The following is a 16,336-nucleotide window of genomic DNA, read 5'->3' on the forward strand; positions in this document are numbered from 1 at the left end:
ATTAGGAGGGAAGCTACACAGGGCAAGGATTTGGGGTTTTGTCCTGTTATATCCTCAGTGCCTAGCTAAGCACAGTATTAGTGTTGGCAGGTGCTCAACATAAATTTGTTCCGTGATCAATACAGAGAAGACAGCCATCTGGAAGGACTTCTCTCCCCCTGAGACCTTCAGAGCAGGAATTACCCATCCTCCACACCTGGCCAATCACAGACCATCTGTGAAAAGGGGCCTTTTCCTGCTGTAAAGAGCACAGGCTATGCTGTGCTCCCGAGTCCAAAAGCCACCAGAACACCTGGTCAGGCTCCCCTCTTTCCCATCTGCCTGACCTGCACTAGCTTAGCCTCTCAGAACTACAATGGTCACTTCTCACTGGTTGGTGAGGTTTAAAGGAGAGAGACAGCATATGGGAAGATCTGGACAAAGAGTAAGTACTTGTCAGTGAAATGTTGTTTATGAGAATAGAGGATGAAACAGTAATGATTTTTTTGTTAAGTATGTCTCAAATATTGCATGGGACATACTAATACAAAATTAGTCACTATTTATCTGAAATTCAAATATAACTGGGCATCCTGTATTTTTATTTGCTAGACCTGGCAACTCTACACATTAGATAGTTACCCTCCTGAAGACAAGGTGATGGATCTTACATAACGATTTATAAGATACTGCCCTACAGTACCCTCTCAATATTTTTTTAAGATTTATTTATAAATAAATATACTTGGGACAGAGTGAGAGAGTGTGTGAGAACACAAGTTGGGGGGACGGGAAGAGGGAGAAGCAGGCTCCCCACTGAGTAGGGAGCTGATCCCAGGACCTGGGGATCATGACCTGAGCTGAACGAAGGCAGAAGCTTAACTGACTGAGCCATCCAGGCGCCCCACCTTCTCAACATTTATTGATCAGATGGATTTTGGAGTTGTGAAATTTGTATCTTGGCCATGAGCTAATTAAGATGCCTTCAAGTTTTTGTCTTGGGAGTTTAGCATCCCTCAACAAGTTCCTTCCAGGCTTCTGTGCATTGCCAAGAACCAGAAGAATGGATGCCGGGTCTTAATTAATGGCCCTAAAGGATGCTGCAGATACCCAGGAAGAAGGTGTTGGGTGTAGCCAGGAGTCTCGCTCAAGGAAGTTGTTACCCAGACAATAGGAAACCAAACAGATGGCTCCGGCCGACTCGGATCTCTGTTCAGATTTTGATCTGGTGCTTCCTTACACCAAGAAGTGTGGGGCAGAAATGGCTCCTGTGACCTTTAGACTCTAGATTGCAAGCTGTTTTGTGACAAGACAATTAGGTAAGGTTACACTAGGGGTGTCAGGACTCAGAGAAGCTGGGGAGTGCCAAGCAGAGACACATGCCCTGTGAATATCCCCTCTTCGTGTCCTTCTATGGCTCATACTGACAAAGTTCTAGCTTTTCTTTAAAACCAAAGGCGCCCTGGAATACTTTCTAAATACAAAAAATATGTTAAGATCTATACATGCACTCTGAAACCTCACTTACTCATTCAACAAACACTTACTGAGTACCTATAATGTGCCAGGCACTGTTCTAGATGCAATACAGCCTGAACTAAACAAGATGAAATTCCCTGGCCTCCTGGAGCTTCTATTCTACTGAGAGGAGACAGAAAATGGACAGAAGAAATAAGTGAAATACATAGCATGCTAGATGATGAAATGTGCTCCAGAGGAAAATAAAGCAAAGGAGGAGGAAAGGGGGTGCTAGGAGAAGGGGTAACTATCTCAAATAGTTTCAAGAAAGGCTTCACTGAGAGGGTGACATGTGAGCAAAAACTTGGACCTAAATGAGTGAGCTGTGGGGTGCCTGGCTGTCTCAGTTAGTAGAGCAAGCAGCTCTTGATCTCGGGGTCATGAGTTCAAGCCCCACGTTGGGCACAGAGCTTAAAAATAAATGAGTGAGCCATGCAGGTATCAGAGAAAAGTATTACAGACAGCAGTAACAGCCAGTGCAAAGGCCCTGAGGTAGAAGTGTGCCTGCTGTGTTCCAGGTAGTCAAGAAGAAATGACAGTAAGGGGTGGGGGAAGTGTTGTGGGGGGGGAAGATCATGGAAGCTTTGCACATCATAGAGAGGACTTCGACTTACATTCTGTGTGAAATGGGGAGCCACTGGCAGAGTTTGATTTTTAACTTAAGATTTTATTTATTTATTTGTCAGAGAGAGAGCGCGAACACAAGCAGGAGGAACGGCAGACAAAGCAGGCAGAGAGAGAAGCAGGCTTGCCGCTGAGCAGGGAGCCCGATATGGGACTCAATCCCAGGACCCTGGGATCATGACCTGAGCCGAATGCAGACGCTTAACGACTGAGCCACCCAGGTGTCCCTAACTTTTTTAATTCAAGTATAATTGACATACATTTTATTAGTTTCAGTTGTGCAACATACTATTCACTATTTGTATTAACTTGAATTTTAAAAACCATAACTCTTGGCTGTTGGATGGAGAGAACACTGTTGTGGGAGGACCAGAGGAGACAGGGAGACAAGAAAGGAGGCTGTTGCAATAACTTAGGTGAAAACACTCTTAAAACTTCTTTCAGGAAAACTCTTCTGGGAACAGAAAAGGTGTATGAGTGAGTCCTGAATGCCAAACCACAGAAACAGGTGTTTTCCCTAGCCTTTAACTTGCCTAGGTACCATAAAATCTGAAAGGCTTTCAGCTTCTTACAAGCTCTTCTAATTACAAAGCCCACTAATTATTATCTAGGCCTTGGCCAATTATCCCACAGGGTCCTGTGCTGGCCACTGTTTATGATTTTGCTCATGGTGAACAGGTTCAACCCTTCCAGACAGGCTCCATTAGATCCCAGCAATAACACCTGAGCTCACAAGGATCCAGGCCCAGATCTCTCTCGCACCTTGAAAAAGTCCCAGTTGGAACCTTAGTTTAGGACACTTTCCCTCCCAACTCCTAATTCTGAATGCCAACTGAACTGCATTTTCAGAGACACAGAAAGTTGAAGACCAACAGAAAGGAAAAGAAGTGCACTTCAGCTAGCATTTATTTGGAATTGGAGGTAAAAGGGAAACAGGATGGAAATTACCCACACGTGGAAGACAAGAGGCCCTTCAAACGCAGAAGCAGCTGAATTCCAGCATCACAGTTAAAGTGAGGGATACAAAAGGTTTAAAGACATCTTTTCCTAAGGGGAAGGAGGCAATTTCTTACCCTTGGGAACAGTGACTTAGGTTCCACTGGAGATGCAATTTGGCAACAAGGCACAAAAGGGGCACGATGAGAGCGTGGGTTTTGGGAGATAAAAGTACAGGACTGTCGCCCCACCTACGCTATTTCCTGGGCAGGGTGATAAGGAGACTTTTTCACTGTCGACCACATACATATTTTTTTTTAACATATATATATATATTTTAACCAAATGAATGATTTGTCTAGTAAAAGAATAGGAAGGCGGGGGGAATAGAAAGGGAAACCCCAGGGTTTTGTTAAAAAACAAAACAAAAAACAGAAAGAGAAAACACTCTATTAACTGCAGACTCAAGTCCAAGGGCTTGGGATAGCCTGGCTGCTGCCTATATAGGCAGTCACATCCTGGGATCCTCCCCTGCGAGCTACCCTCCCTTGTCCAAGAAAGCACAGCTCCAGCCTGGCTCCTTTATACCCCGCCATGCCTCTGAGCACCCCGTTTCCAATTCCTGGAGAGCCTGTTCACCTTCTCTGTTTGGCTGAAACCCTCTCACTCACCAAAGTGACCGCTGAACACTTCCCCACCACACAGCCCTTCTCAGAAGGTAAAAGGTACTGGAATTACCCTCTGCAGGGTTCTCAGAGATTTCTGCCATCTCCCTGAGAGCAAGGGCTGGGTCTAAAGTCAGTACCCCTAGCACTGGCTACACAGTGGGGAGAGGTATGTGCATTGGCTACTTCTCTGGGTCCCCCCATTCCTACCCCATCAGCCCTATTCCGCATCCACAGAGCACTCCCTCACCCACATGGCAGAAGGACCAGGCTTATCCCTTCTGGATCCACTAGCCCTTGAATCCCTTGGCCTTACCTAAGCTGGACAAAGGATGTTCATACACCCGGCTGGCACCAGGTATTTACTCATCCAACATTTCTGCCCTAGCTACTGGAGTTGTCCAGGGCAATGAATCTGGTGGCAACAGCAACCTGGGGAGCTTTAAAAAATGCCATATCCAGAACCCCACTCTGAGTCTGTAGCTCAGTGAATTTGCAGGAGGGCGAATCTGTATCTCTGAAGTGTTCCAGGTGATTCAATACTTAGCCATTCAGGTGAGCCATAATCTCAGGGGCTGGGGCATAGCATTTTTAGCAATGGGGAAACACACAGTATCCTAAAATAAAATTATGAAATAATTTTATTTTTTAAAGATTTCAAGTAAGCCCCAACGTAGGGCTCAAACTTCCAATCTGAGATGAAGAATCACCTGCTCTACCAACGAGCCAGCCAGGTGCCCCATGAAATATTTTTCAAATTAGAAGGGGTGCGTGGGTGGCTCAGTCGGTTAAGTGTCTGCCTTTGGCTCAGGACGTGATCCTGGGGTCCTGGGGGATCCTGGAATTGAGCCCCATGTCAGCGGGCTCTCTGCTCAGCAAGGAATCTGCGTCTGCCTCTCACTCTGCCCCTCCCCCCGTGCCTGCGTGACCAAAGCGTGCTCGCGCACTCTCTCAAATAAATTAAAGAGAGAAAAAGAAGCTGACAGTTTCAGTCTCCCCGTCCCCATTGCTCCTTGCCGCACTCCTTGCCCACTCCAATCGCCAGCAGCATTCATGAGCAGGTCCACAGGCGGCCCCACCCACGTACACTGCACAGTGGCAAGCAAGGGAACGCCACAGAACTGCCTTTCCTAGCAAAGGGCACTTTGGTCTGGTCACTGTTTGCAGAGCAGTGTTTGCTTTAACACAGAAGCAGGGAGAGTGAGGAAACTGGTTTGGCTGGTTTACTGGGTGGGAAGGAACATGGGGAAAAGTGTGAACCAAAGGTAAAACACAAGGTAGAGGCTCAAACAGAAGGCACTAAATAGTCCAGCGGCTTTAATATTGAGCACCTGGTACTATTATGCCCATTTTACAGATGAGGAAACTAAGGCTTAGAGGGTAAAGTCCTTGGCCAACATCCCCTCAGCCGGCAAGGGGCATTCCCTAGGTTTCAATCTAGGCAGTCTGACTCAAGAACCTTCTAAATGATGGAAATGCGCCTGGGGTCGGGCAGGGGGTGGGGGTGGGGGTTGGAGGTAGATGAGAGGAAGGAAAGGGAAGAGGAAATGTGCAAAAAGAGGGTAGCTAAAGCCCTCCCAACAGTAGCAATCATGAGCTGAGAGGTATAAAAGGTAAACTTAAATTAGCAAGAAGAGAGAGAGACAGAGATGGAGAAAGGAAGGCCACCAGGAGGGTTTCTTTGGACCAAAGATAAAAAACACTTAAAAATGACTGCCTTTCCCCTTCCCGATTCAGGTTTGAGGGCTCCCACCTCTGTGCTCTGGCTCTGACAGGGAAGCATTCAGCACACTGTATCCCTGGGACACACTTATCAAGGTAGCCCAGCTTCCAGGACCACTGAAGGGGTGTGCAACCCTCACATGAGTCTTAGAAAGTTCACAGACTCACCTCCATTTCATCAACATCTAGGGCTGGCCTAAGGCCAAAGAGTTTGAGAGAGGAAAAAAAAAAGAGAGAGAGAAAATGTATGAGGGATAATAAATATTTATTAATTCATTCATTTGTTTAAAATATCTGAGTGCCTACTCTCTGTCCCTAAGAAACATGAGACACCATCTAATGAATCTTTCCTGTTTCTTTACATCCATCTCACTTGCTTTATGCTCAGCTCACATCTGCTTTATTCATTACTGTAACCCCAGAGGCAAGCCCAGTGCTGGCACTCTTATTTGCTGCCTAGCCAAATAAACGAACATACACATTTAAGTCTCACAACAAACCACTAAGTATTATTGCCTCCCCCCATTCACAGATGGGGGAACCGAGGTTCACTGAAGTAAAGTGATTTACCTAAGGTCACACAGCTAGGAGCTGAAAGGCAAACCTGGATTTTCTTTTTTTTAAGATTTTATTTACTTGTGGGGCGCCTGGGTGGCTCAGTCGTTAAGCGTCTGCCTTCGGCTCAGGTCCTGGGATCGAGCCCCACATCAGGCTCCCTGCTTTGGCCGGAAGCCTGCTTCTCCCTCTCCCACTCCCCCTGCTTGTGTTCCCTCTCTGTCAAATAAATAAATAAGGGCGCCTGGGTGGCTCGGTTGGTAGAGCGACTGCCTTCGGCTCAGGTCATGATCCTGGAGTCCCGGGATAGAGTCCCGCATCGGGCTCCCTGCTGCTCAGCAGGGAGTCTGCTTCTCCCTCTGACTCTCCCCCCTCTCATGTGCTCGCTCTCTCTCATTCTCGCTCTCAAATAAATAAATAAAATCTTTAAAAAATAAATAATAAAATCTTTAAAAAAAAAGATTTTACTTACTTGAGAGATGGGGTGTGGGGGAGAGAGAACAAGTAGGGGGAGGGGCAGAGGAACAAGCAGACTTCCAGCCAAGCCAGGCTAAATCCCACCCCTGGGATCATGACCTCAGCTTCAGCTTCAAGTCAGACATGAGCCACCCAGGCGTCCCAAACCTGGATCTTTCATGTGCTTACTCACACTATCCTGACTATACAGACTTCATTCCCCTCCTTGAAAGCCCAAAGCCCTGAAAGGAGATGGGAGTTGAGGCAGAGTGGAAACCCAGAAAGTCTGAACTGTGACAGGTGCCTCTCGGGGATTTTAGGGTTTTGGCAGCTCCTGGGAGATGTGAGAGCTGATTGCTTCCGCGTCTGGCTTATCTGGGGCTACGCTTGGAAGGGAATGTGTAACAGACACCAAGGTGAGCATTTCGGAAGAAAAGACTCATCCAATATAAAGCCCCGGAGAGCAAACAGGGATTTCCACAACCACCTGGCAGAGGCAGGGCAGGTCCGGCAGGCCTCACGGGGGAACAGCAGGCAGACTTCCTCACACAGGACGCACGTAAGGAAGCCTCAGCTTCTCACAGACACAAAAACAAGAACAGGAGGACCCAGGTCTCCTTCCTCAGTGAGCGCAGCACCAAGTCTTATCACAGAAGTGAGTAATGAGGAAGTGAGTCTGAGGGGCGGGAGAGGGAATCTGATCATGTAAAGGAGATCCCAAAGCAGGTTTCTGTATTTGTTTTTTTTTTTTTTTAAGCCCAGTTTAATTAGGAGGTCTGCACACTGTTTCTACCACCTTTCAGCACAACTTGTAGAAAGGGGAAATGGATGTATTTAATCCACACAAGTGGGTGCTTGTGAGCTAGGTCAATCCATCAAGCAGCCAGACCTCAAACCCAAAACATAAACCCTGTTTGCCCAAAACCAGGCGGTAGAGGAAGCAAAGCAATGAAGCCATCAGTTTAAAAGCCTACCTGCTTTTCCTCCCCCCCCACCCCCCACTCCCCCCACACCTCAATCAACTTAAAGCGGAGGGCACTATGATGATACTTCTTAGATCCCAAACTGTCTAAAAGCCTGGGTTTCATAAACCAGTTTGGGCTAGGAAAAAGAAAAATAATCAGAAATTCTAGAGAACCGGTTTATAGTGACTTGTTTTTTAAAACATTCTCCATTTTAGAACCTGGAGAGAAACCAATAAAATCAATACAAGGCTCCGACTGTGGGGTCAACCATCTCACAGAGCACACCAATCACCCCAGCAAACCACCCCAGGGTCCCCTGAGTTTGGTCAAACCCTATTTGTGACACTCTTTGGCCAATGGTGGACAAAAAGTAACAGGTTCCTTGTTTTCAAACTCCCATGAGGGGCACCTGGGTGGCTCAGTCGGTTAAGCGTCTGCCTTCCGCTCAGGTCATGATCCCAGAGTCCTGGGATCGAGCCCCGCCCCGCATCAGGCTCCTCGGCGGGAAGCCTACTTCTCCCTCCCCACACTCCCCTGCTTGTGTTCCCTCTCTCACTGTGTCTCTCTTTGTCAAATAAATAAATAAATCTTTTTTAAAATAATAAATAAATAAACCTGGTGCTAATGTCACATCCCTCCATTTCCTTGGAGGGCCCAAAGAGTGAGGCCACCACCCTAACTCCCAGCTGCCTTTTTAAAATCACAAAGCCAGTTCTCTGAGGTCCATGTGATTTTACCAGAAGGGCACGCCTATCTTGGGGTAATTGGCTAATTCTACACTGGATTGGTAGGAAAGCCCAAAACGGTGAAAGGTCAGAAAATTTGTTGAGTGGGGTGGGTCTTGGATAGAAAGAAACTGAGGGGCGCCTGGGTGGCTCAGTTGGTTAAGCGACTGCCTTCAGCTCAGGTCATGATCTCAGGGTCCTGGGATCGAGCCCCGCATCGGGCTCCCCGCTCCGCGGGAAGCCTGCTTCTCCCTCTGACCCTCCCCCTGCTTGTGTTCCGTCTCTCGCTGTCTCTCTCTCCCTCTCTGTCAATTAAATAAATAAATAAAATTAAAAAAAAAAAAAAAGGAAACTGAAACCAGCCACCCGACCGAGGACCGAGGACCTCGAAGAGGCGGCCCCTCGCACCAGGATCACCAGCCGCAGACCCCCTGGCACTTCCCCCTAGTCTGACCCATCACCACCACCTCCTCTCCTCAGACTCCTGCCACATCAACATCTCTGCTCTCTCAGGCACACAGTGAAGACAACACCTGCTTCACAACGGACACTAATTCTCCCAAACGCCATCCTTCTTTCTTTTTGAGATTATTGAGAAGGGGAGAGAACCAGAGAAAGACCAGCAGCTGTGTTTCAGTTTCCTCCCCTGCAAAATCGACGAACAATGGTGCCTACCCTCATAAAGCAAAATTAGGTAAAAGGAAACACTAGCCCGAGTCTGGTTCAAAAGGAATAGGTGCCGCTATTAATAATAATGGTAATATTTATGTTATGTAATAATATTATTGGTCAGACCAAGAGTTTTGTTGGGGGGGGGGCAGGGCGGGAGCAATAAAAGCCAGACTAACCCACATTTGGAGCTACCAAATGTCCTGGTGCAAGAAAACAAAGTGACAGGCGCTTGTCTGGGACACCCCATACTAACAAACACTCACACTCCCAGTTTCTAACCCCTGCCTCCATCTTCAAGGCTGGGTCAACTTTGCCTCCTCCAAGAAGCCAGTCCTCACTGCCCACTGATAGCCATCAAAACATGCCATGCCACCCACATTCTTTGGCATCTAAATGCCCATGTCCCACAGTGCCCTCTAAGTGGGTCCTGGGACATTCTCCATAATCTGCTGGAATGTGACATACTAACAGCAGGCTGGAGTGTCCCTGTATCTCTTCAATTCATTCCTGGGTGCCCAGCACAGGGCTGGGCAGAATATCAACCATTGACTAATGGTGGATGCACTGGAAAAATCAGACAAACACTTCCTTTCTGACTCAATAGAGAGTGCCACACAACACAGGCCCCAGAAAAGCAAATATGTTTAATCAATGAAGCTGCAGTTTCTGTTTAAAAAAGAAAAAAATGCCGCCCACTGTTGGAACAACTTCCAAAATTCAAACAATCTTCACACAACAGCATGCTGCAGTTTTCACGTGATCGAAGATTGGAAGAAGAAATGCAGTGAATTTCCTCTGGGAATCGTGGGTGATTTCTCACTTGAAAAAGTGTTTTATAGTTATGATACTCGCCCCATCAACTAAAATCAAGAGGAAGAAGTCGTTTGGTAGGAAATAAGCACCTGGGAGTCAGTGAAACCAGAAGAGAAACCAAGCTTCCCTTGCTCTCTCACTCCTGGGGACCAGTGAAGTGAAATAAAGCAAACTCTATAATCCTGATTATCACAGTGCCAAGGCCCAGAAATCCACTGTGTGCCTTTTCATTCCCCGAGTCAGAGCTATCAGGCTTTTTTTTTTTAAAAAACATTATTCCTTGGGGGAATAGTACCTGTATGGAAATGTTTTCACCTCTTTGAGCAAATGCCACAACCTGATAACTAAGAGAGGGCACCCAGATTGTGCAGAATGGGCCCTGGGAGTCAGGCCTCACTCAAATTCCTGCTCTGCTGACCTTGGGCAAGTGGACTCCACCCTCTGAGCCTCCATTTCCTTATCTGCAAAAGGGGAATTACTAAGCCCTACCCCCCCAATACATCAGGTTTCTGCAGTCTGAAATGACAGTCTCTCAAGTGGTCAGGACAAAATGGGACACATTAAAGGCCTCTAAGTAAATGCCCCCTTCCCAACATCACCATACAAGGGTAGCCCTCTCAACCACAGTGCTCACCATGGTTAAGGTTTAGATCCCTACATCTGTGTAAATTCCAAAGGGGTATCGTTTGAACCAGGACAAAAGGGCTTTGCCCAGGGGCGTGGAAGTGCAATTTCTCAGACCCTTCCCAGGCTCAGGACTTACCTCTGCCCAGGACTCGGCCTCTCTCCAAATGTCGCCGGGGCACTGTGAACGTGTAGCTGTCAGCGCCAAAGCCAGGACGGCAGGGCTCGGGCTCCTGGCAGAGCCACGATGAAACCTGAAGTAGGGGAAAGGTATGAAACCAGGTGACCTGGGAGGGGGGGTGTCCCCTCCTACCCACACCGAAACCATTTGCACCTCCCCTCCCTCGCTCCCAGCGTCGGCACTGTGGGAGGGAGCCACACTCACCCCCAACCCCCAGGGCAGGCAGCCACGCCAAACTCTTTCACTCCGAAACCTGCTGCCGCCAAGCCCCCAGGTACTCCCGGGAAAGGGGGCTGCTGGGTCAGTACCTCCCCACCAAGCACCCCTTTCCTTCCGGTCTACTTTTTCATTTCACTGGAGGCATCTTTACTCTTCCCCACTTCACTTTCCACACACCGGGAACCCCCCCACTCCCTAGTCTACCTCCTCACAAGGAGGGGCTCTCCAACACCTCCGAGCCCTTTATTATCCCAGGGGCGCCTCCATACCTGTTTACTACCCTTTCTTTACACGGCAGGTGCCTTTATTTCTATTGATTTCCCTTTCCTTACCTCAGGGGTCGTCCCCATTACTCCTGGCTCCCCTTGATTTGCACCGGGACTCCCCTTTTCTGTATCCTGACCCCCCCACGTCCCTACCCCCCGCCCGCCCCTAGCCCGTACTGCGGCCAGCCCGGGATCCCCCAGGCCCACAGCGAGGCTCGCCCCCCGCCCAGCTCGAGTATTTACGAGAGGGAGTGGGCAAAGCCGCGGTCGCTCTCCACCCGCTCCCACTCCCAGCTCCGCGAAGCCCAAGAGCGCGGCGCAGCTTCCAGGCCGTTCTTGAAACTAAACTTTCTTGGAAGAAGAGGGGGCGACAAGAGAGAGGAAGGGCCGACGATAGAGAGGAAGGGGGCCGGGGCGCGTGATGGTGGGGCCGGAAGGCGTCCCCCGCAAAGCCAGGGGAAAGGACGTACCTGTAGCAGCAGCAGGAGCGCGGAGACGCTAGGGTACCGAGAGCCCATGGCGGGCCGAGCAGGGGTCGGGTCCTGCGGAGCTTGGCGGGGCGACAGTACGGCAGCACTTCCGCAAACTCACAGGTGCTCCGTAGTGCCCGGCGCCAATGAGCTGGACTGCGTCGCGGCCGCCAGGTGAGCCTGGAAGGCTCCGCCCCCGGCACCGCTGATTGGCTGAGGCCACACCTGCGGCCCACAGCCAATGAGCGGCGGGGCTCAGCCTCGGCTTCCTCCGCCGATGTGGGGGCAGACGGCTTCAAGCCGCGTCAAGCGGCTCCCGCCCAGTGACCCGCTACCCGCAGTTGCTAGAATCAGGTTGTGGAATAGGCGTTCCATAATTCCTGTTACTTCCAAGTTTCCTCCCAGCCTCCAGGTGCCTCACAAACACCTGGGGACAGAAAGGAATTTACGCTTTATCTAGTTTTGTCTTTTTTTTTAAGTAGTCTCTGCGCTCAACGCGGGGCTTGAACTCATGACCCTGAGATCAAGAGTCACTCCTTCTACCGACTGAGCCAGCCAGGCGCCCCGCTAGCTCTGCCTTTTTTTTTTTTTAATATTTTAATTTATTTATTTGACAGAGAACAGGAAGGGGGAGGGCAGGGAGAGGGAGAAGCAGGCTTCCTGCTGAGCAAGCAAGGAGCCCGGTATGGGGCTGGATCCCAGGATCCCAAGATCGTGACCTGGGGCTAAGGGAGACGCTTAACCGACAGAGCCACCCAGGCGCCCCCCGCCTTTTTTTTTTTTTTTTAGGAAGAGATAAAGGGAGGGGAGGGGCAGAAGGAGAGGGAGAGAGTCCCAAGCCGGTTCTGAGCTAAGCACAGAGGCGGGGCTCGATCTCATGATCCTGAGATCACCACCTGAGAGGAAACTAAGAGTCGGTTGCTTAGGTGGAGTAGCTTAGGTCGCTTAACCGACTGAGCCTCCCAGGCGCTTCTAGTTCTTATTAACTGCGGGTCTCCATAGGTCGTGAGTGTGCAAGTCAATCCACAGGGTAGGACCCACCTTCCAAAACCTCAGTTTCTCCATTTTCCAAACGGGAACAATAATCACAAACTCCTTCCTAGGTTGTGAGGTTGCCATACAATTAGTAAGACCAGTGTTTCCTGCGCCATAAAAGCTCCGTACAAACGTGAGGGATAATAATAGTAACAGTAGGTGCAGCGCGTTGAAAGTTACTGTGCCAGGCTCTATGCTAAACATTTAATCTTATCTAGGAACAACCCAAGAGCTGTTGTTGTTTCCATTTGATAGGTAACTGACGCATAAAGAATTGGAGGCCACTAGGAGGTGGTGGAGGACTGGAACCCACCCCTCTCTGATTCCAGGGCCCTTCTTTCTATTAGCTTCACCTCATGTGGACCCCAGATCATCTTGGAGCTGGAGCCGTAGTTTTCAATCTTTGATGTTATCCTGGAAAAGACCCTTTAAAGATTATCCAAACCTGTTATTTGCAAAGAAGTTTCAATGTCCCATAGCAAGTCAATATCAAAGCCAAGCCTGGAGGCTCAAATCTCCTGACCCCCAGATTGGTGCTCTTAACACCACACTATTGTCACCACTGCCTTCTCTAGAGAATTCTGTCCTTAGGAAAATAATTTTAGAGTCAAAAAAAGAATAGACATGCAAATATTAGGTCAGATAGCTTCTTCTGACTGCCAGGGGCCAGCGCATCTGTGTGGTTTGGCTACCCTGACAAGGACAGTATGTTTCCCTTTACCCTTCCAAGCATGCTCAGAACTCCTAAACACTGTGTGGAGTAAACTGCTCACCAGCTGCATGACCTTGGGCAGCTAGGGGGCTCTTATCTGTATAAATGGGTCGATGGGAGCTATGCAAGAAAATCACTAAACAGAATACTTGGCACCTGATAGTGCCCACTCAGTAAATGTTTTGGTGTGTTGGTTGGTCTTTGGAAAGGATCACTCCCTTCCCCCCTTCCTCCTGGGGAAGGCCATGTTTAGGATATTTCACCCAGAGGGGCACCTGGGTGGCTCAGTTGGTTAGGCGACTGCCTTCAGCTCAGGTCATGATCTCAGGGTCCTGGAATTGAGCCCCACATTGGGCTCTCTGCTCCGCGGGAAGCCTGCTTCTCCCTCTCCCACTCCCCCTGCTTGGGTTCCCTCTCCCAGTGTGTCTCTCTCTGTCAAATAAAAATCTTAAAAAAAAGAATATTTCACCTAGAGCTAAAGGTGAATCTGAGCACACTGAGGCTACTTTCTCAAGCCAGAGAGGTGTTGTTGCAAACCAAGACAGTGTTTTGAATCAGCCCAGCGCTCTCCCCCACCTGTCCCCTCAGTTTTAATGGGTTTCCCCACCTGTCCCCACAGTTTTAATGGGTTTCTGAGTACACGCCCAGGCCATTTGGATTTCTGCATTTTGGCTCTCTCTGCCTCTTAACCCACCAGGAGGCTCAGAGGGAAAGGTCTCCAGTATTTCCTTTCCCACTGAGGCTCCTGCCCGACTGTGCATTAAACAAGATAATGGAAATACAGAAAGAGGCGTTTCCCCCATGGGGCAGCTTGTCCGTTTATTTTTTTTCTCCCAGTTATGTAAAAATACATATTTTATACCATTGCTCGGCCCAGGGAGCCTTTAGGGCTTTGCTTTTCTCCACCCAGCAAGCCCTGGCCTTGTAACTCTGAAGCGACTCTCATCGACTCTTCCATTACATTCTGATAATTCAATAAGAAGGATTTTAGAAAACAATTAGGGGCAGTGAAGACAAGTCGGCACGATGCTCTCTTCAGACTTCTAAGCAACTCCTTCAAGCTCCAGGAACAGGACTGCCGGCTCCCAGCTGTCCAGAGTGAGGAGGGAACACTCAGGAGGCTGGAGGGGGAGCACTGAGTGACTATGGCCCTCATTGAATTGCCTCAGTTTCCTCTTCCATCAAAAAGGATTTCCTCTGGGGCACCTCGGTGGCACAGTTGGTTAGGTGTCTGACTATTGGTTTCAGCTCAGGTCATGATCTCAGGGTTGTAAGATCAGACCCCGCATCAGGCTCCACACTCAGCACAGTCTGTGGGGGACTGTCTCTCCCGCTTCCTCCCGCTCCTACCCCCTCTAAAATAAATAAATCTATTTTTTATAAAAAAAAGGATTCCTCATTGTGAGAATCAAAGGAGCTGATGTTGGGCTATGCTGCTGATGGGCCTTTAATCTCAAGTTGCTGGAGGCTTCACATTCCCCTCTAGCTGCGGAGAGGGTAGCATGTCACTTGATCCTTTCCAGTCCGTTTCCTCTTCCATAAAATGGGGATGCTGATAGCACTTAATTCACAAGATTCTTGTGACCGCTGCATCAACTTAGCTTTTAGCACTCTTGGCTCAGTACATTCCCTTACCAGTTCTAGGCCCAATTGTGAGCCCTTACAAAGCCTCCCCACCCCCAGGCTCTGCTTTCCCCACCGCCACCATTAAAACCTATTAGGCTGTCTCTAGCTGCTGCGGGGGGAAAAACTCTTTGACACAAGCTGGTTGGTCTTTTCAACCTTCCCAAGGGTCATTTGCATTTTATTTTATTTTTTTAAAGATTTTATTTATTTATTTGACAGAGAGAGACATAGCGAGAGAGGGAACACAAGCAGGGGGAGTGGGAGAGGGAGAAGCAGGCTTCCTGCGGGGCAGGGAGCCTGACGCGGGGCTCGCTCCCAGGACCCTGGGATCATGACCTGAGCGGAAGGCAGACGCTTAATGACTGAGCCACCCAGGCGCCCCGGGCCATTTGCATTTTAAAGAGGGCTCTAGGGTGTGCTTCTTTCCAAAGGAATGAGAACTTACGTTGGAGCTAGTAAGCTCGGCCCAGGATTCTTAAAGTGGTGTCTGTGGATGGGCTTCAGGGAGGTCCATGTACCCCAGAGATTGTATGCAACTGTGTCAGTGCAGGTGATTGGGTCCACTGCATACATTAGCTTCCCAACTGAGGGGAGAAAAAATCAAAATCTTGGAGTTATATCTCTCTGAGAGCCAGTCCAATGTTAACGGTAGATTTTCAAGTATCTACAGCGAAAAGAAAGGTTGACCAGAGGCCTTGCCAGTGGATGACAGTCCCTATGGCTGATGCTAACCAAACATCCATCGCTGCGATGAGAACTCCAGGTCTCCTTATTACAGGGTGTGTCTCTGATGAACTTTCATTTCCTGGGTGTCCTGGCCACTGGTCAGCCAGGAGGTTAACGATGAATTCCCCCAGGGCGCCTGGGTGGCTCAGTTGGTTAAGCGACTGCCTTCGGCTCGGGTCATGATCCTGGAGTCCCGGAATCGAGTCCCGCATCGGGCTCCCTGCTCAGTGGGGAGTCTGCTTCTCCCTCTGACCCTCTCCCCTCTCATGCTCTCTCTCTATCTCATTCTCTCTCTCAAATAAATAAATAAAATCTTTAAAAAAACAAACAAAAAAAAAACGATTAATTCCCCCAGGCAGTCCCATCCCTTTCATTTCCAGGCAAAGCGGTGGCAATAATGGTACTCCGACCAAGAGGGGTACCCCCTCCCTAAGCCTCTCTGAGGGGAGCTTAACCCCCACCTGCCTGGAGGGGAATCCCAGGGAAATTGAAATTGCCAGGGATTACAGCCAGATCGAGCTCCCAATGATGTGGGGGAGATGAGGCTGTGGGCTAGCTGCTCCTGGGGGCTCCTAAAACCTCTGCTGGCCCGGACTGCCTGCCGGCACACAGGGGAGGGAGCTGGATATCCAGCTTCAGCTTCCTGTGAAAATAACAGTAACTGATAGGGGTGCCGCACCCCACCCCTTGCGGCTCAGCCACTCATGTCTGCAAAAAACATTGTTTTTTCAATCACAAGAAAATAGCATACTGCATACCATGTGGAGTAGAATGCACACCATGTAGCTATCATCTAGCTCCAATAATTATTTTTTGCCATTTTTATAATTTTGTCATTTGTAAACTT

The 16,336-nt window shown here is 49.0% G+C and overlaps 1 protein-coding gene across 1 annotated transcript in view; it reads right to left on the minus strand.

The window, feature by feature from the left end:
• Positions 1-11,548, minus strand: part of CDH1 (cadherin 1) — a 77,377-nt gene extending 65,829 nt beyond the window's left edge. The window contains exons 1-2 of the mRNA XM_027618724.2: positions 11,391-11,548; positions 10,394-10,508 (exon numbers count right to left, since the gene is read on the minus strand). Of these exons, the coding sequence (XP_027474525.1) occupies positions 10,394-10,508; positions 11,391-11,438 (163 nt within the window). The 5' untranslated portion in view covers positions 11,439-11,548. The remainder of the gene's footprint in view (positions 1-10,393; positions 10,509-11,390) is intronic.
• Between the last annotated feature and the right edge of the window lie 4,788 nt (positions 11,549-16,336).

This window comes from Zalophus californianus, chromosome 17 (genome assembly GCF_009762305.2).
Source record: "Zalophus californianus isolate mZalCal1 chromosome 17, mZalCal1.pri.v2, whole genome shotgun sequence".
Taxonomy (NCBI): Eukaryota; Metazoa; Chordata; class Mammalia; order Carnivora; family Otariidae; genus Zalophus; species Zalophus californianus.